This window comes from Balaenoptera physalus, assembly GCF_965194825.1.
Source record: "Balaenoptera physalus genome assembly, chromosome: 10".
Classification (NCBI taxonomy): domain Eukaryota; kingdom Metazoa; phylum Chordata; class Mammalia; order Artiodactyla; family Balaenopteridae; genus Balaenoptera; species Balaenoptera physalus.
In genome coordinates this window covers 102,860,704-102,882,162 of record NC_138889.1, presented here as the reverse complement: position 1 = coordinate 102,882,162, position 21,459 = coordinate 102,860,704, and the positions used below count along the sequence as shown (strand labels likewise).

Genomic DNA, 21,459 nt, shown 5'->3' with positions numbered 1-21,459 from the left:
TCTCAAAGTAAAAAGTGTGTATACATGTGTGTGTATGTTTTGTTTTTTTTTTTTCCTGGAACTAGTCTCTTGTGAATCCTCAATTCACTATTTGCCTCTAGAAAGTAAAGACTAAATGCTAAAAAAGGTATGTGGAAGGGAAGTTTTTTGGTTTTGTTTTTCGGTAATAAAAAATTATTCACAAGGAAGAAAGTAGTTGCTACTGTTGATAAAGGAACATACTAGTTATGGCAGAATATGATTCTGTATTCTTTGGTTCCAAGGGAAGCTTGAATTGTTTTTGACGTTTTTGTTACATGGGTAATTAGGTACAAAATTCAAGGCTGAAGTCAAAAGTGTGGTGAATGATTTTAATTCTAGGTAGGAAGTAACAACCACCCAAAAGAAGCAAATGTAGATTTTTAAAAGATCTTCCAACTTCAGTAAAGCATCCATGAGTCCAGGATCAGATATGAGCAAATGTGAATTTTGTCAATAGTGTCTGCCTTGTGTTGCCCCTGACACCTTGCTGAAGTGTTCCATCCTTCTGTACCTGGGTCTCTGGGCTACCTTTACACCCCGGACTTGGATTTACCTCCCTCACATGCACCCACTGCGGCTTTCGTGTCCTACATCGCTTCCACTCTGGGATGACACCTGGTGCCTTTGGCTGTGCCAGTAGACCACCTGAAATTAATCCCTAGTGAGATAATACTGAGAATGGATTTAGAGATTTGACTTCCAGTGGACCTTGAGCCTCATTATATGCTCATTGTAATACATTAGCATCTAAATGACATGCCCACAGGCACCATGACAGTTCTGAGGCCGACCATGAAAGGCCAAAAAGTGGGCAGTGGCCCAATTCCTGGAAGTCCCTGCCCCTTCCCCAAAACAGTTAGAAAAATCCTCCCACTCATTAGCCTATGAAATTACCCAGCCAAGGAACTCCCTGGTGGTCCAGCGATTAGGATTCCTAGCTTCCACTGCAGGGGACATGGGTTTGATCCCTGGTCAGGGAACTAAGATCCTGTATGCCAAGGCCAAAAAAAAAAAAAGGAAAAAATATTACCCTGCCCATAAAAACTAGCGACCCCATATTTGGGTCCTCTCGCCTTCTGAGATGGCCCACACTCTGTCTATGGAGTGTATATTTCTCTAAGTAAATCCACTTCTTACCTATCATTTTGCCTCTCACTGAATTTTTTCTGCGCTGAGACATAAAGAACCTGAACTTCAGCAAGTCCTGAAGCCAGGTGTGTGATCTCAATTAAAAGATAGTGGGTTCAAGACCCATCTGAGTTTTGGCAGGGTTCAAGTCCTGGTGTGAGTTGTGTGCTTTCAGTGGCATTGTATCTAGCTTGAACCCCATGAACTGTGTCTAATTTATGAAATATCCCACGAGCAGGAATTTCAGGGCAACACCAAGGGAGCAACAGTACGCAGTGATAGAGCTGGTTGGGAGGGGCTGGATTTTGGAGCAAGTTTCCCTTGTTTGTGTTTCCCTCCTGAATCCCTCTGTGCAAATGGATCTTTACTTGCCTTACATCTGTCCATCAGACATGGCTGGGAGATTAGACTGGGATATAACAGGCCAATCAGTACTTCCAGTCCAAATTTTAGTTGACTACAGTTTTCATCTATTTACTCGACAAAAATAATAGGTTGCCAGGAGACCCACTGGAATTTATTATTGTTTCTATTCTCTTAATGCGGAGGCTCTAAAGAAAATGCTAGAAAGAGGAACGAGGAAGAATTTAGAATGGGCTGATTTGTAATCTTCTAGACAATCAGTCCCTGAGTAATGGAAAGTCAGTTTATTCTTAAACCTTTGCTTCTTGTGAACCTGTGACTCAGGCACATTCTAGTGAAGCAGACAGGGTAGGGTTCCTTTCTCCCTTGAGGGCTGGCCCAGAATAAATGGCAGGAAAATGATGTTGAAATTCTTAGAGGTACGGAAGCCTTACCATACGTATTCCTCGGTCAGATAAAGACAGCAAAGTGCCTTTCATAACATTACAATAGAGGATACATTTTTATAGACGAGCTTGTTTCAGATGCCCTCAAATCCTGCCTGAGGCAACAGGAATAGTCAGACATGCATTTAGCTGATGGTCAGTGATCTCAGATCTAGCCTTGCCTGAGCCATTTATTAGCTATGAAAATTTTGAAAAAATATGAAAGTTATCTCAGCTTCTGTAAGGGAAACCCAAAGGTCTCCTTAGAAAAACAGAACTCATATCCTCCACGGTGGGCAATGGAAAATTTCCACAAAGGGAGGGGTGGCTGGATTTTATAGCCTGGACTCCTGGTCCTTGGAGATCATTTTACTAATTATTGCTTGGGCTGTACACGTGGTACAGCCACAACTCAAGAACTGAGAGGTAATTTTCTCTCAGACTTCATTTCCTCACCTGTAAAATGAGGTGTTTGAGTGATATAAGTTTTAGAGTCCCTTTCAGAGCTGACAACGTACAGATCTGAGACTCTAAGTTGCTGACAACCACGCCACGAGAAATTCTTACAGAGACGATTATTTCAGACCATCCTTATTAGAGGATTCTGCTGTAGGGCAAAGGGAAAACTCTGGCCTCACCATGGTCTGTTGATTGGGGTCTTCTATTGTGTTGTGAGAAAATACTTTTCAGTTCTGACTCTTCCAATCTGGACTTCATGGCATCTATTTCTTTTTTTTAAAATAAATTTATTTATTTGGCTGCATTGGGCCTTTGTTGCTGTGCACGGGCTCTCTCTAGTTATGGAGAGTGGGGTCTCCTCTTCGGTGGGGTGCACGGGCTTCTCATTGCGGTGGCTTCTCTTGTTGTGGAGCAGGGGCTCTAGGCGTACGGGCTTCAGTAGTTGTGGCACGTGGGCTCAGTAGTTGTGGCGCATGGGCTTAGTTGCTCTGGGGCATGTGGGATCTTCCCGGACCAGGGCTCAAACCCGTGTCCCCTGCATTGGCAGGTGGATTCTTAACCACTGCACCACCAGGGAAGTCCCCTATGGCATCTATTTCTTTTCGTAAGTTCCAAACCTCCTCTTCAATCTTTTCATGGCTGACTTCATCTCCTGGTTCCTCAGGGTGTAGATCATGGGGTTCAGGACAGGAATGATGACAGTGAAGGTAATGGAGACAGCTCTGTCCATGGGGAGGGCAGTGAAGGGCCGGGCGTAGACATAGATGCAGGGCACAAAGTGCAAGGTCACCACCGTGATGTGGGCTGTGCAAGTGGAGATGGCTTTTCTCCTGCCCTCCCCAGTGTGAGACCTCAGCATTGTCAAGATGACTGTGTAGGACACAAGGAGGAGGATGAACCACAGTGTAGAGATCGAGCCGTTATTGGAAATCATTAAGACCTCAAGGGCAAAGGTGTCGGTGCAGGCGAGTTTGAGGACCTGGGGAACATCGCAGTAGAAACCATCCACAACATTAGGTCCACAGAAGGGGAGCGGGAGCAAGAGGGAAATCTGCACGATGGAGTGGACGAAGCCCGCCACCCAGGAGGCCACAATGAGGGCAGTGCATCGCGCCCTACTCATGATGGTCACGTAGTGCAAGGGCTTGGAGATGGCCATGTAGCGATCAAAGGCCATCACAGAGAGAGAGAAAATATCTGCCCCACCGAGGAGGTGGAAGAAAAACATCTGAGTGGTGCAGCCATTGAAGGAGATGACCTTTCTCCTTGTAAGAAGGTCTACTAGGACCTTTGGAGCAGTGATGGAGGAGAAGCAGATGTCCAGGACAGAGAGATTGCGGAGCAGGAAGTACATGGGGGTGTGAAGGCGAGACTCACAGGTCACGGTGACAATGATGAGGAGGTTTCCCATCACGGTAGCTGTGTACACCAAGGATAACAAAAGAAATAAGACCAGGCTCAGCTCTTGGGACTGGGTCAGTCCTTGAAAAATAAATTCTTTCACCCTGGTGTAATTTCCCTGCTCCATCGGGTCATGTTTCTTCTTCTTCTTCAATTACCTGGAGAGAAAACAGAAAATAGAATATAGAACAGATATCATTGAAAACAAAAGGAGTGGGCATCTCTGGTGGCGCGGTGGTTGAGAATCTGCCTGCCAATGCAGGGGACACGGGTTCGAGCCCTGGTCTGGGAAGATCCCACATGCCGCGGAGCAACTAGGCCCGTGAGCCACAACTACTGAGTCTGCGCGTCTGGAGCCTGTGCTCCGCAACAAGAGAGGCCACGACAGTGAGAGGCCCGCGCACCGCGATGAAGAGTGGCCCCCACTTGCCGCAAGTAGAGAAAGCCCTCGCACAGAAACGAAGACCCAACACAGCCATAAATAAATAAATAAAAAAAAAAAAAAAAAAAAAAACACCAAAAGGAGTGTGAGTTATATGACCAGGCCACCTTGGGGTTATTTTTATGGTTATTTTTCTTTTGGGCAGGGATGCCTACAATTCTATCGCTAGTAGATGGCATTTTCTGAGTTCTCTCAGAGCAAACCAAAGAGTGGGTTTCCAATGGGTGTAATTAATAGAAGCTCCTAAATCAGTACATTATTAAATTCTTATTAAAAATTTTACGGGCTTATCATTTTATAGATTCTATATGCCTCGTAAAAAGTCACTGAATGCTCTGAGAAGTGAAGAGACTAGCTTTGCTTTTGTTTTCATGCACACTCATGTACCTAATTGTTAGGAAGTGGGAAACCCACGCAGGGGAAAAATATAAAACACAGTCTGTGGCTCTAATGGAAGCTTGTAGTTTCTTCTCTCATCTTCTTCCACAGGAGACCATCTGCTTGGCATAGTCTGGCCAGATTTTCATGATACCGGTGATCCGCACTAAATTAAGGCCAAAAAACCAGTTTACGGTTTACTGTCTCCCTAGGATAAATAGCTTTGCAGCAGCTAAGACAATTTAATTGAGTAAATCACTGTTTCTTTCTTCTTCTTCTTTTTTTTTTCCAGTCTCCCTTCTTTTGGTGTCTTGTTTTCCTCTGATTTCCATGGCCCAAGATTGGGACTTGACAACTGATAGCTATAGCCCCTGCTCCCCGTAATGCTCTTGGCAAGGACTTTGCCCTCCAGGACACTGGACAAAGGGTTTTCCTTTCTCAGACTCCCTTCATCACTTACATTTGTACGTCACTCCTTGCCGCCTCAGTATTTGTAAAGGTTTTAGTTTAGCACAAAGAGCAAAGATGTTAGTATCAGCAGAACTGAATTTGTGTGTGTGTGTGTTTTAAAATTTTATTGAAGTGTAGTTGATTTACAATGTTGTGTTAATTTCTGCTGTACAGTAAAGTGACTCAGTTAAACGTATATATATATATATATATTCTTTTTCATATTCTTTTCCATTATGGTTTATCACAAGATATTGAATATACTTCCCTGTGGTATACAGTAGGACCTTGTTGTTTACATTCTATATATAATAGTTTGCACCTGCTAATCCCAAACTCCCACTCCATCCCTCCTCCCCAAAGAGCCACAAGTCTCTTCTCTATGCAGCAGACCTGAATTTGATAGACTCTGTCACTTAATTGGTAGGTAGCTCTGAGCCTCAGTTTATCATCAGTAAAAATGCGTATTAATCATGTGTTTTACAGGATTGTGAAGCTTAAAGAAACTTGTTTAATTCACTTAAACTGAGTTCGGCACAGACCACATTTCCGCTGCGTATATCACAGTTAACATTTTGCAGAGCCAATCTTTTATACACATTATTTCAGAAACGCTGACAAAAATACACTTTTTTATTCTTTTCTTATAAAATATGATTCTTTGAAATAATTGAAACTATTATCAAATGTAGCATTGCAAAAGCAGATACGTTTCATACAACGGGATATTATTCAGTGATAAAAGGAAATGAGCTCTCAAGCCAAGAAAAGACATAGAGGAAACTTTGGTTACATTACTAAGTGAGAGAAGCTGATCTGAAAATGTCCATACTGTACGATCCCAACTATATGACGTTCTGGAAAAGATAAAATTATAATGAAAAGATTAACGGTTGCCAGGGGCTGGGTGTGGAGGTGGGGAGGGATGAATAGGTGAGACACGGGATTTTTAGGGCATTGAAACTATTCTATATGATACTCTGATTGTGGATACATGACATTATGCATTTACTAAAACCCATAGAATGTACAACACGAAGAGTGAGACCTCATGCAAACTGTGGACTGCAGTTAATAACAATGTATCAATATTGGTTCCTCAATTGTTACCTAATGTAGCACACTAATGCAAGATGAATTAATAATACGTGCATTACTAATAAGGGAAACCGGGGTGGTAGTGGGGAGAGGGAACGCTCTGTAGGTTCTAATTTTTATGTAAACCTAAAACTGCTCTAAGTAATAAAATCTGTTACTCTAAAAACAAACAAACAAAAGTATACCAAAGGATAAAACAATTTAGAACATTTCTAGTTTGCAAAGGAGCACAATTTTTTAAAAACTTTTATTACCAAGCTTCATTTCCTATAAATCCTACTTGATGCTTTTCTCCTGTTTCCCACCCTGTTTTAAAGAGAGCATTTAGATTAAATTCTAGTTTGGGTGTTGACAGGCATCAGGCTATTGTGATTTTGCCAACTGCTTAAAACAAAACTGTCTTTTGTAGCTTTTTTTTTTTTTTAAATCGGCTTTGTTGCGGTGTAGCTTCCATACAACGAACTGCACACATTTAAAGGTACAGTTTGATGAGATTTGACATACATGTACACCCATGAAGCCATCACCACAATTAGGATAAGGAACATCTCCATCACCCCAACGTTTCCTTGTGCCCCTGAGAACTGCAGAATCTCGGCACCTAATGACTCTGTCCAAACCTGCACCAAGAGATGACCAGACTGTATCATGGCCTCTGGCGGCACAAGGCTGTGTCCTTAGGATGACCCCAAACTCCCCATTAAAATGCCTTCCCGGGAAAGCCCAAAGCTGCAGGGAGAATTTACTGTTTGTTCCAGCCAACCTCTGAGATAGGCCGCTGACCTCCTTTACTTAGAGCATTTATGGGAAAGGCCTTGTAATTGTCAATATGTATCTCTTGCGACTAACAAGTGTCTCTCTCAAGGACTGAGAGCCTTTCCTTTAAATATCATCAACAGGAAGGAAGGGGCCTCTGTCTCCCAGTCTCCGTGGGGGGGTTACTTCCAGCTCCCAGACACAACCAGCCTAATCGCACTGACACTGACTCACTCTTTGCAATTTTTCACTTTTCTGGCTCTACTGAGCCCCAGCGTGTCCCCCTCACTCTCCCTTTAAAGCACCCATCGCTTTGGGCAAATAGGCTTGGAGCTTAGCCTTTTCACTATTGTTTTCACTAACACTGGGCTGTGTTCACCTCTGACACGTCTTTGTACCACTTCCCTCTGTATTCTGTCCGTACTGAAGCCAACCTCTCGTCCTGCTGTTCATGACTCAGCTCTCCGGATCCCACTGTACTTTATGTTTCATTTTCTCATCAGAACAGAACTTCTATGTTACTAACTTTCCTCCTATTCCCTTTCCTTTGAAGCCCAAGCAACACAAAGCTAATTTTCTTGGCTCACTCCCAGTGATCTATGAATCCATCAATAACTCCCAGAAGATTACATCCTTTTCAAATATTTTTAGTTTTTAAAAGGGCCAGTTAGTGACTTCCCTGGTGGCACCGTGGTTAAGAATACGCCTGCCAATGTAGGGGACATGGGTTTGAGCCCTGGTGCGGGAAGATCCCACATGCCGCGGAGCAACTAAGCCCGTAGGCCACACCTACCAAGCCTGCGCTCTAGAGCCCGTGAGCCACAACTACTGAAGCCCTCGAGCCACAACTACTGAAGCCCGCGCGCCTAGAGCCCGTGCTCTGCAACAAGAGAAGCCACTGCAATGAGAAGCCCGTGCACCACAAGAAGAGTAGTCCCTGCTCGCCGCAACTAGAGAAAGTCCGCGCGCAGCAACGAAGACCCAACGCAGCCACAAATAAATAAATAAATAAATTTATTAAAAAAAAAAAAAAGGGCCAGTTATTTTCTTCAGAGTAAATGCTTTTTACAGATTTTTAAAAGAAAATGATCAGAACACATGAAGTTTTTTAGATAATGCACAGAGGATTTTTCTTTTTCTTTCTTTCTTTTTTTTGGAACAATAGTGGAATCTTTAAAGGCGTGTAAACTCCAGGATGTTCAGTCTTTTCATGAGTGAAATGGGGGCCTTCACTGCCTTGAGTCCCTTTGCAAGTAGGCAAGGTCTGCACAATATTAAACAATATTAAATGGATCCATTGATCTAGGTGATTTCTAGACCTTTGGAGCTTTTTTTTTTTTTTTAATTTTTAAATTAAAAAATTTTTTCTTGTTGGAGTATAGTTGCTTTACAATGTTGTGTTAGTTTATACTGTACAGCAAAGTGAATCAGCTACACGTATATACACATCCCCTCCTTTTCAGATTTCCTTCTCATTTAGGTCACCACAGAGCTTTTTAAAAAATATATACATTTTGGAGGACTTTCCTGGCGGTCCAGTGGTTAGGACTCCACACTTCTACTGAAGGGGGCCCCAGGTTAAATCCCTGGTTGGGGAATTAAGATCCCACGTGCTGTGTGGTGTGGCCAAAAAAAAAAAAAAATATATATATATATATATATATATATAAATTTTTTTTTATTGGAGTATAGTTGATTTACAATATTGTGTTAGTTTCAGGTATATAGCAAAGTGATTTGGAGATATGTATGTATGTATATATCTATATTCATTTTTTCTATTCTTTTCCATTATAGGTTATTATAAGATATTGAATATAGTTCCCTGTGCTATACAGTAAATCCTTGGTTTTTTAATCTATTTTATATATGGTAGTGTGCATGTGTTAATTCCACATTCCCAATTTATGCCCCCCCCACCTTTGGAGTTTTAATACTCAATTGTTTTAAATAATGTTGCCCTCAATTACCTTGTGACGAGTCTAAGACTGTGTTCTGTCTATTGCTTTTACCAACATTTGAACCTCAATGAGCTGTAAACCTCAACTGTTTCTTGATAGTTAACTGATGGCTTATTAGTGGTGGCAAGAAAAACGGCTGCGATCAAGAATTTCCAGGGGCGGTCTACCATAGTGGTTAGGAGAATGGGCTTTGAAACCCAAATGCACGAGGTTCTGTGCAGAAATGAGTCGTGAAAGTAATCAAGTCACCAATGCAACTGAAAAATGCTGAAAAATGGGTACACTTCCCTGCACAAGATACATGTACAACTAAGAAAGTAAAGATGGAGGGTGGGAGGACAAATGAGAATCCCTCTGTATGTGTGTCTGCAACAGGAAGGAAGGAGAGAAAACAGAGAACTATTGTTTATAAGTTTGCTTTTGTCCTTGCTTTTGGCAAGAACGAGTTCAAGATCTCAAGAACTTCTTTAGAAATAGGCCCAGGTAAACCTATTCTAATAAAACAGGCTTGGGAATTTCCTGGTGGTCCAGTGGTTAGGACTCGGGGCTCTCACTGCCGGACTGGGTTTGATCCCTGGTCAGGGAAATAAGATCCTGCAAACCGCACAGCTGGCCAAACAAACAAAGAAAAAACCAAAAAAAAAACCCCCCAAAACCCCCAAAACCGGCTTATTGAATTTCATAGAGTCCCCAACTTGAGGGAATCCCCACCACAATAGTCCACCAAGCATATGTTCCCCCATCCCTCTTGACAAGCTGACCTTCTCTCTATGCTCTTCAAGTCCCCTTCCTAATACTGAAGGACTAATTATTCTGCTCTGCATCACTAAAGTTTTTAGCTTTAATATACAGCATCCTCTACCTTTCAGGAGCATTATTAACCTTCAAAATAGTTCTGAAATCCACAATAATATTTCAAAACTGGTAGTGCATGGGCACACATGCACAGACATATAGTCAGACACACAAGCACGCACTCAAAAGCCCCCAATGTCACCAAATAACCTCACTTAAAGCTCCCGACCTCTAATCCCTACCCAAGAAGTAGTGCTAGCCATTCGGTTGCATACACTGACCTTAGGAATGATTGATTATCAAGGAATACTCCTCTTTAAGGTAGACATGCCTCTGTGAGTTGGTTGGTACAGTACCTTCTCTCCTGATATAGGAGGCAAAGGGTAGGCTCCGAGAATTGCCTCTGAGTGGTCCTAACACACTGCCCCACGGTGCCACTGCCATGAGCACCAGTCTCTCAGCCCCAGCCCCAATGGAAGGATCACCGGAGGGAACACTTTTGGAAGTGATTGTTGAACCTGAGTAGCCAGACTTTCCTATTGGGATGCAGTTCCCTAGAGTGTTATTAAGAAATTGAACACACACTGGAAGGGGTATGCGAACATGCACATTTTGGTTTTGAAATTCTCCTAATGCAGGGGAGGAGATGTATCCTCATAGACCTTGGGATTAGAACCCAAATGTCTTTGCCTGAAGGGCTCATAGGGGACAAACAGGGGAGTCTGTCTCCTTAAGAGGCAGGAACGCAGGGAAAATAAATAGAACTCCCAGGAGGGTGTGTCTCAATCCATTTCATTTCTTTCTTTCTTACTTTTTTTTTTTTAGGCAGATGGTTTGCTTGTTGTCCTAATAATATACATAATCAGATGCATTATAAAGACTGGGAAATGCATTTTCTCCTTGTTTTCCACCAAACTTCTCACACAAAGAGGGAGTAAAAGCAGACAAAGGATGGGTTGGTACCATTCATCCGTTAAATATTTAATTATAAAATATTTACTGAGTACCTTCCATGTTCCAGGCCCTATAATCCCAAAGATTTCCATTTTCTCTCTCCTCTCATTTCTTTTTTCCTTTCTTTCTTTCTTTTTTTTTTGCCATACCGTGCAGCACGTGGGATCTTAGTTCCCCTACCAGGGATTGAACCCTCTGCAGTGGGAGCTCAGAGTCTTAACCCCTGGACTGCCAGGGAAGTCTGTCTACCTCCCCTCCCCACCCCCACATTTCCAATATCATTTTTGAAAACTCATCTCTCAACATAGATCCATGGATTGTCTCGCTTGGATATAGTGCACACCTTCAACTCAAAATGTCTAAAATTGATCTGATCATTGCAATCGAGAACTAAATACTTCCCTCTCTGTAGCTGACACTATTATTCTCCTTGTCACAAGGGCTCAGTATCTCTGAAATACCTCTGACACTTCCCCTTACCTTTTTTTTTTTTTTGGTCTTTTGTAATCCTTCCTGAATAAATTAGTTTTAGGTTTCTTTCATCATTTGCAATCATTTTTCATAGTTTACTTGGAGAACTTGTCAGTTCCTGCTGATATTCACACTCTTGTGTGATCCCCTCCCCTCGTGTGTGGATTAGATTTAGTGACTTGCTTCTACTGAAGAGAATACAGCAAAAATGATAGGATGTCACTTTCCAGATTAGTCTATAAAAGACCGTGATTTCTATTTTGCTGACACACTCTTTTCTGCCTTGATTGCTAGCTCTGATGAAGTAAGCTGCCCTGTGGGAGAGGCCCACAAGGCTAGAACCTGGGGATGACCTCCAGCGAACAGCCAGGAAGGAACTGAAGCTCTCAGGCCAATAGATCATGATTCTGGCTCATATGAGTGAGCTTGGAAGCCAATCCTTCCCCAGTCGAACCTTGAGATGAGACTGCTGCTCCCAGCTGATGCCTTGACTGCAGCCTTGTGAGAGATTCTAGGCAGAAGACTTAGCTAAGCTGTGCCTGGATTCCCAACTCACACAAACCATGACTTAAGAAATGTGTGTTGCTTTAAGCCACTAAGTTTTGGGGTAATATGTTATACAGCAATAAATCACTAATATCGTACTGAACTAATAGTCTGCTATTAAGGAAAAGCTATGTGGATGATATTCTCTTTCAGACTGGAAAGGCAAGTCATGCAACAGTAACAAACAACAGAACTCTGCAGATCCCTCCAGGGTAGTGTTTTGTGGCTGGAATTTCATGGATGCTTCAATATAGTTTATGTGGTACTGACTACACTAGCATCTTGGAAACTAAGCTGAAACAACCTGAATCTTCTTTGAATTTTTCAAAGAAGTACAGAATGACAGGATCACTCCTAAACCAGACCGTTTATGTATATAGATACATTTATTCGCTTATGAAAAATATTGTGGAAGTTTAAAATCAATGTTCTTTATGTAGGACCAAATATATAGGACCTGTGTAGGATAAGCTAGAATCATTTCATTATCTGATAGTTCTCTAAGAAAATGTCCCTACCTGGAGAAAAAAAATACATGTATATATTAATCCAAGTAATTATTTCATGTCATGGTGAAAGAGAAGTAAATTTAATGGCATTCTGAATTCAATTTCCTTTCCTCACCGTGTTTTTTTTTTTTAATTAATTAATTTATTTGTCTTTATTTTTGGCTGTGTTGGGTCCTTGTTGCTGTGTGCGGGCTTTCTCTAGTTGCGGCGAGAGGGGGCTACTCTTTGTTGCAGTGCACAGGCTTCTCATTGCGGTGTCTTCTCTTGTTACAGTTGCAGAGCACAGGCTATAGGCGTGTGGGCTTCAGTAGTTGTGGCACATGGGCTCAGTAGTTGTAGCTTGCAGTCTCTAGAGTAGCTGTGGTGCAACGGCTTAGCTGCTTCACGGCATGTGGGATCTTCCCAGACCAGGGCTCGAACCCGTGTCCGCTGAATTGGCAGGTGGATTCTTAACCTCTGTGCCACTAGGGAAGCCCCGAAGCCTGTCTCTTTAAATGACTTCCTGGAACAGCTCTTTCTAAAGACCAGCATTGGCCTGTGACATGAGCAGGAAATATATTTTTATTGTGGTTAACTACTTTGATTCTGGATGTTTTTAACACAGTATTTAATCTACTTTGATTACACATGACTGTCAGCTTCTGTGGTTTGAACTTTATCACAACTGGAGACATAGTACAGTCAGTAGGTCCCAGCAAAATATCAGCTGCATTGTTAGATAAACCTTCTCCTGTCATCGTTCTCATTCCTTTCATTACAGATACTAGCAAAATCTCAGATTCACTGATTGAAACTTCATGCTTTTGATTCATCTTTCTTTCACTTCTTATGGACTGAGTGGAAAGTGTAAAGGAGTTATAAGGTCCCATGTGCAGAAACAAGGAGAAATTTGGGTCTGGCTAGTCTGTGATTGAGATAATCCTGCTATACAACGGGGAGTCAGTTCCTTCCCATGGGAATGCTTAATATCTGTCTTTGCTTAAGCCTTTCACAAATCCAGGTGAGCTGTCTACAGCCTCTACCCATCAGTGTTATTTCTGTATGAATACTCCCATGTACAGCATTACCTCCTTCTGCCCAGGAAGAAACCACAGCTTTGGAGTGATTTGGGGATCCTCTCTCCCCAGTAGAAAGCATGGATTTGCGTTGCTCAGGGGGCTACAAATGGAGTTCTCCTTTCCCAGTTTTCCTTTTAAATGTCAAATACAGGTCTTCCCTCCAGGAGTGTACTGTGTTGTGGCTGCAATGAGCTCACTGTCACACTAATGTGGCGCACTCTTACACCATTCTCTCCCTCTGCACATACTGAGTTATTTGCTTGGATTGTCCCTCTCTGCCTTATAAGCTTTGGAAAGGTCGACTCACTGTTAAATGTCTTTTGAAACTTCTAAGTGCCTACAATATTTCCACTACGCTTTGTTCATACCTTCACGAAAGCATCTTGGGGGATGCCTCTAACAGTGACTATTTTTAATCTTTTTGCAGCAGTTTGAATCCTAGCGCTGTTGGGCCCATAAAAAGCGCCCTGTAAATACTCGTGGAATGAATGATTGAAAGTGGGTAGTGGAAGACTTGAATGGGACTCACCTTAAAGCCGTATCATCCATAGGTCCCCAGCACATACTATAGGACCAACCTCTTTTAGGACTCCATGGTATCTGTAGATGTTAATTGCTTTTGGCATTAAGGTGATTGAAACCGAGCAGGACCCTGTGGGGCTCCTGGACATGGAAGCCTTTCCGTGTCCCCTGTTTCTTGTTTGTAGAAAATAGACTCCAGCCTCCATGACCTTCTCTGAGTTCCAAAGGGCAGATTCGTACAGTTGCTAATCAGGGAAGGGATGGGATGTAGAGACAAGGGAGGAGCAGTCAAGTAATAACAGGGTAACCTTGGGGCAGGGTCCTGGTTCTGCCTCAAGGGATAGAGATAACAATATATTTTGAGCTCTTTACAGAATTAAAACCCCCCACAAATGGAAGATGTTAGCATTCTTCATTCCAGATTAAAGGAACCAGAGAAGCTCTTTAAGAGACCACCTGAGGCCAGATTAAATGAGTGCAGAAACTGCACACACCCTAATCTTATCAGCAACCCGGCCCTTGAACCATTGCTATAAAACTCCTCACCAAACCCTCCTGGGTTGAGGACACACGGTTTTGCGGGGCAGGAGCCCGCTGTGTCTCCCTTTGCCTGGCAAAGCAATAAGGCTGTTCTTTTCTACTTCACCCAAAACCGTGTCTCTGAAATTCGATTCGGCACCAGTGCACAGAGGCTGAGTTTTCAGCATCATGATTTCTTCCCATTTTGAGAAAGCAAAATTTAATATTTATCTTTATTAAAAAAAATTTTTTTTTGGCTGTGCAGGATCTTAGTTCCCTGACCAGTGATCGAACCTGCACCCCATACAATGGAAGTGTGGAGTCTTAACCACTGGACTGCCAGGGAAATCTTTAATATTTATCTTTAAATTTTGGGATTATCTGGTCCTCATAGAATTTAAATCCTTTCCGAATGCCCTAGCTGTTTCTTTAGTTTCCTCATGGCTGACTTCATTTCCTGATTTCTCAGGGTGTAGATCATAGGACTGATAGGGGAGATGACATAGGGGAGATGACAGTGAAGGTGACAGAAATGGCGGTATCTGTCAGGAGGACAGTGAAGGGCCTGGCATAGACATGGATGCATGGCACAAAGTGCAGGCTCACCACCATGATGTGGGAGGGGCAGGGGGAGATGGCTTTCCTCCTGCCCTCCCCTGCCTGAGACCTCAGCATCATGAGGATGACTGTGTAAGAGATGAGGAGAAGGAAGAATGTAAAACAACTGAGTAATCCATTATTGGAAATCATCAGGAGCTCCAGAGTGAAGGTATCAGTACAGGCGAGTTTGAGGACCTGGGGGACATCGCAGTAGAAAGTGTCAAGAACATTGGGTCCATAGAAGGGCAGAGGGAGCAACAAGGAAATCTGCACGATGGAGTGGACAAAGCCCCCAACCCAGGAGGCCACCACCAGGCTAGTGCATCGTTCCTTACTCGTGATAGTCAGATAGTGGAGGGGTCTTGAGATGGCTACGTAGTGATCAAGTGCCATCACAGGGAGAGAAAAGACATCTGCTCCCCCCAGAAGGTGGAAGAAGAACATTTGAGTGACACAGCCATTGAAGGAGATGGTCTTTCTCTCTGACAGAAGATCAACCAGGACCTTTGGAGCTGTGATGGAGGAAAAGCAGAGGTCAAGAGCAAACAGATTACGGAGCAGGAAGTACATGGGCGTGTGAAGACGAGATTTCCAGGTAACAGTAACCATGATGAGGAGGTTTCCCATCAGAGTCGTCATGTACACCAAAAACGAAAAGGCAAATAAGACCCAGCTTAGCTCTCAAGACTGGGTAATTCCCAGGAAAATAAATTCTTTCACTCTGGTATAATTTCCCTGATCCATTGGGTCACAGATTCTTTTTCAAGTATATCTCTGGAAGATATAACAGCACAGTTAAAGAATGTGTTATGAAGTCTACTGTTGTCTTTTCTGTCACTTGAATTTTGGTGCTGGCCTGGGAAGTTCTTTTTCCATGCAGGCGCTGTAGCTGCAATTCTGTATGCCACGGTTAGGTAGAATGACCCAGGTTTCTGACACGAGTCATGTAAACAGATAGGTTCCAGCACTGTGGCCGCTGAAACACAGGTGACAGGTCTGTGAACCTATTCAATTCTACTTTTACTACAACATATGATACAAAATAATAAATAATAAGCATAAATTTTATGACATCAAGAATTTGTGTTCACAAAGGACATCATTATGAGAATTAAAAGAGAACCCTCAAATGGGAGAAGATATTTACAATATATATATCTGAGAAAAGGTTCTCATCCAGAATATGTAAAGAACTTCTACAAATCAGTAAAACAAGATAGATGACCAAACCAGAAAATGGCAAAAGACATGAACCAAACTTCACAAAAAAGAATATCCAAATGCCAATTCAACTTCATGAATTACCAGGGAAATGCAAATTGAAATCACAGCACATTAAAATCACAGCACATTAAAATCACAGCACAGGCTCTACTGCACACACACCTAAATGGTGGAAAAAGATGAAAAATATCAAGTGATGGTGAGGATGTGGGACAGTTGGAACACTGCTGGTGGGGTGTGTAAAATAACCACTTTGTTGTTTGATTATATCTGCTAATACTAATATATATATCTTTATTAAATATTATCTTAAGCTGAAGATCTATCTATGTATCTATGTATCTATCATCTATCTGTCATTCTATCTATCTGCCCATCTCCATCTTAAGAACAATCTATTCCACTCCTAGGAAGTATGGACATATGTTATATCCACCAAAAGATATATCCTAGAGTATTCATAGCACTGTTTGTAATTGCTTCAAACTGGAGAATGACACAAATGCCCATTAACGGTAGAAAAGCTAAATACTGTTAAATTCACACATGACTACATAGCAATGGAAATGACCTACACTACACATAACGATATACACCAATCTCACAAACAGGATGTTGAGCCAAATGACCCATGCACAGAAGAGTGCACACGCTCTTATTTTGTTCACATAAAGAATCAAAATGTACAAAACTAAAGGGAACATGAGGGAGGCTTTTGAGGTGCGGATAACGGTCTCTTTTCTTGATTAGGGGGCTTGTTGCAAAGATATATTCAGCTTGTGTGAAAATCCATTGAGATGTAGGCTTATGTGCGTTTTTCTATATGTATGTACTGTAGGCTTATGTACTTCAGTAAAATGTTAAAAAAATAAACATACAGTGATTACTTTATAACATTTTAATCTCATGTGTAAAGAATGAATTTCATTTCAAGTAAAATTTAATTGGGGCTTCCCTGGTGGTGCAGTGGTTGGGAGTCTGCCTGCCAATGCGGGGGACACGGGTTCGAGCCCTGGTCTGGGAGGATCCCGCATGCCACGGAGCGACTGGGCCCGTGAGCCACAGCTGCTGAGCCTGCGCGTCTGGAGCCTGTGCTCCGCTGCAAGGGAGGCCGCGATGGTGAGAGGCCCGCGCACCGCGATGAAGAGTGGCCCCCGCTCGCCACAACTAGGGAGGGCCCTTTGCACAGGAACGAAGACCCAACACAGCCAAAAAATAAAAAAAAAGAAATAAAAAAAAAAAAAAAAAAAAGAAAAAAAAAGTGGAGGCTATAGTCACACTTGCCTCACCTAGTTGTTTAAAAAAAAAAAAAAAAAAAAAAAATTTAATTGACCACTAACTTTCATAACAGTTATTTTATAATAAATGAAGTTAAAGCCTTTACCAGCTACAATCTGAGAGTTTTTTTATCTTTCTCTCATTTACCCACTTTAGGTCCTCCCAAATTCTTGTCTTATGCAGTTGCCCTGCTGTAGTTCTTTCTCTGATTCTGCTTTTAATTCCTCTATTTTTTTTTCCCGCATTTTGCTCTTTGAACCTTAGAAAAAAATCCTTTAAAGACCACAGTTCCCCAGGCAACACTTTCCTTTTTATTCATACAGAAGAATAAGAGCCCCTTTTTCATTTCGTTGTCATTAATTTTTGGTGTCTATGTCAACAACATGGAGTGATAAGAATACATGTTCAGAATAATGATCCCAGAAGATTTCAGCTCTCCGGAATCCTAAAATTCCCCACGCTAACTACTTACCATAACTAGAAAGTGGAGAAATCATTCCCAAAGGAGTCTTTGGTTAAGCTGGAACATAGAAATATTTTAATTGATGACAGCATCTTATTCTAGAATCTTTCTTTTGGATATTGGAATGATAAGTGAATGGTTTTCAAATCTTCTGCTCAGGAAACCACGTGACAAGATTAAGAGCTTCTGTGTCACCTATTCTCTTTCTCCCTCCCTTCTTTCTTTCTCATGTTTTTCTTTACTATTTCTATTTTCTTTCCTTCCTCTATATACCATTTCCATGACAGTATTAGGGTTCTCCAGAAACAGAACTAATAGGATCTATGTCTATATCTACATCAGCTATATCCATCATATATATGTATATATGCACATATATATATAGAGAGAGAATTATCATGCAGAATTGGCTCACGCTATTATGGAGGCCGAGAAGTCCCACAATCTGCCTTCTGCAAGTTGGAGACCCAGGAAACCTGAGAGTGTAACTCAGTCATAATTCAATGATCTGAGAACCAGGGGAGCCACTGGTGTAAATGGTGAGATGAGATGTCCCAACTCAAGCTGTGAGACAAGAATAAGGGGGTACATTTCTCCTTCCTCCACCTCTTTTGTTCTATTCAGGTTTTTAATAGATCAGTTGGTGTCCACCTATTGGGGGAGAGGCAACTAATCTGCTTTACTGAGTCCATCGATCCAAATGCTAATCTCATCTGGAAACACCCTCACAGACACACCCAAAAGCAATGTTTAATCTGAATCCCTGTGGCCAGTTCAGTTGACACATAAAATTAATCATCATAATGACTTGGAGAGAACAGTGACTCAAACACAGGTTCTATCCTTAAGGAATTGATAGTTAAGACATTAAGAGTGTTGTAGCCTGTGGAATCCGCAGAAAGAAAAGGGAGGCAGTACAAAATCGTGGGGCTCTATACGAAAAACGGTCCCACTTGGTCATATAATGTTTGTAAACCTTGTCCGGGAGGGCTGCTGGGACAGTATCACATCCCACACTTGTATCTTGGACACACATATGTGGATCATCTAGAGCATTTATTAAATTTGGGTTTTCCTACTTCCTGGTTTGACCTTGGGCAAATTACTCAATAACAGTACCAAACTCATGAGAAATATATGTGAGGTTCACAGGACATGGGTTAGAGTCAGTTCTTAGCCTGCACCGTTATGATTTCTACAATATGATGATAATAAGACCTACCTCATGAGCAGGGTTCTTCTAAGGAGTAGGCGAGATTGCATGTCTGTTTTGCAAACTGAAAGCATCTGAGGATCCTGAGTTTGCCAGTGGCTACCCAGTCTCACCAGCTCCAGGTGAGTGCTGCTTCCTTACACAAGCCAGGTCCCTTTAGGGGGACTTGACTGAGAGTGGCTCATCTTGCTACTGACCCTGTGGTTCAAAGCCTTCTTTCCAACACTTGGAATAAGTGTAAAATGCCATTTATCCCATAGGGATAGTTTTCTTTTTTGCTTAGGGATTTGAACTAAAGCATATGCAAAAAATTAGACGATTGTATCACACTCCTGCTTATAAACATAGATAAATTTATTTCTGTATGCAGTTGTAAATATAGGCGTTTATATTTAAAAAAACATTTCCAGAAAGAAAATAAACTATAATCGTCCCTTTGAAACCCTGTCATCTGGATATATGGCTTCAGCCTACAGTAGAGTGGGGTCCAGGCAACTTTCAAGGTCTCAGCATTATAGAAATGTGGGCAGAATAATGGAGCTCTGTTTTGCTTATTTTTTTCTTGCTTTTAAAAAACACTTCTGTTCATTTTATCACTTCCAAAACCCGCCATATCCATGTGAAATAGATATTATTATCCTGATTTTATAGATGAAGAAACCAAGGCACAGAAAGATTAAGTAACTTGGTCAAGGTCTCACCGCTGGTAGAGCCATGTCTCAAACCAACATTTGTCTTATTCCAAAGACCGATGCTCTTAACTACTTTAACTATACTTCTTCCCAGTGTTGATCAGCCCTTCCAGAAAACCCTGCAAAGAAAAAAAATCCTCTGTAAAACAAGTAAAAGTAGACTGTGGGTGTAAGATGGTGGTGGTAGAAGCCGGCACGCAGTGAGTGAAAGGTTTGGCTGAGAGAAACTTACATGAGAGGATGTCAGAAGTGACTTGGAAAAAAAATCAGAGTTTGAAAAGTAGACTTTGCAGTCCTCAGAGCTACCTTCACCAAGAACCTGCATCAATCACATAGTGTTGCAATGCCAGCTGCAGACATGAGTTCTGAGAAGCATGACCTCTAACACAAATTCCTCCTGAAGATCATGGATCTTGTGGGTTCCTAAGGATGCTGTCTTTGTACGGAGTGGGAAGGATACTTTGAAACTGCAAGATTACGTACATTGCATCGAAACACAGGCACATAGAGAGGGAGGGGGAAGGGATAAAGAAATACAATTTGGGGAGGGGGGATAAATTCAGAGTTTGGGAGTAACATATACACACTACTATATATAAAATAGATAACCAACAAAGACCTACTGTATTGTACAGGGAACTATACTCAAGATTTGTAATAACCTATAAAGGAAAAGAATGTGAAAAAGAATATATATATGTATAACAATCACTTTGCTGTACACCTGAAACTAACACAACGTTGTAAATCAACTATACTTCAATAAAAAAAAAAAAAGAAATACAATTTTATGTGTTTTTGAGAGGTCAAAAGAAGGATCGTGAGGGCTTCTTAGAAATCACCCCAAAGGGGACCATCCTTTAGAAACAAGCTTACTAAACATCTTTGAAAGAGCCCGCAGACTCAGGGTTACACCCATACCCCGGCTTCCTACGAAGAATGCTGCTTCATTCTCTACACTGGGTTGAATCTCTGAGAGATCTCCCAGGTCACAGTTTTCTCTTTCCCAATACTGAAAAGTCTCTACTCTTGATTGAATCTCTAAAAGTTTTAGGAGCATTTTTCATATTCAGTAGCACATGAGTGCACAGATTAGCTAGCTATGAAAACACCTTACTCAAAGCCCCATAAATTCCATTCCCAGCTAAGAAGCAAAGCTGGCCAGACTGTATATACTGAGTTCAGGAATTGCTGTCTTTAAGAGCTGTTTTTCTAAGGTAGTCACCTTCTGAGAGCTGGGGTATCAGCACTTTCTCAACTCCCTTCAAAACAACTCAAACCTCAACATCCTACCAACTAAAATGCATCATACCTCCTGGAGCCAACTGACCTTCTTCTTCTATGTTGCAAGGCACAATTCCCCTCTTCCTAATCATGAAAAACTACCACTTTTCTTTGCTTCATTAAGACTTCTGGTTTCAGTAGGAACATCCTATACACTTGCAGCATTTCTGAAAAATCAACACTACCAGCTTTTCAGTTTCAGAAGTTCGCATACCAGCACTTAACTGACTCAGTCTCCAAGTGAAAAATCAATCCTCTTACGATGCTCCAATGCCTCTTAGAAGTAGGTTCTGGGAAAATTCTGTGCTTCATGGACAGCCTACCTCAAGGCTAGTGATTTTGTTATGCTTTTCCTTCAGGTGGGAAAAGGCGACCTCAGGGAATCACATCATTCTGACTCTTCCACATTGCCTTATGGTGTCTTGGCCACCACTGTTAGTCCCTCAGCC

General features: G+C 41.8%; 1 protein-coding gene and 1 pseudogene across 2 annotated transcripts; both read right to left on the bottom strand.

Annotated features, from left to right (window-relative positions):
- Nucleotides 1-2,666: 2,666 nt before the first annotated feature.
- Nucleotides 2,667-14,640, bottom strand: LOC309667565 (olfactory receptor 4D9-like). Its single transcript, XM_082476127.1, has 2 exons — nucleotides 9,959-14,640; nucleotides 2,667-3,955 (listed from the first exon to the last, which is right to left on the bottom strand). The coding sequence occupies exon 2, from the start codon at nucleotides 3,922-3,924 to the stop codon at nucleotides 2,989-2,991; it is 936 nt and encodes a 311-aa protein (XP_082332253.1). The 5' UTR covers nucleotides 3,925-3,955; nucleotides 9,959-14,640; the 3' UTR covers nucleotides 2,667-2,988.
- A 33-nt stretch (nucleotides 14,641-14,673) lies between these two features.
- On the bottom strand, nucleotides 14,674-16,201 carry LOC309667576 (olfactory receptor 4D9-like; annotated as a pseudogene). The gene has a single exon. The product of its transcript is annotated as an olfactory receptor 4D9-like (transcript).
- Between the last annotated feature and the right edge of the window lie 5,258 nt (nucleotides 16,202-21,459).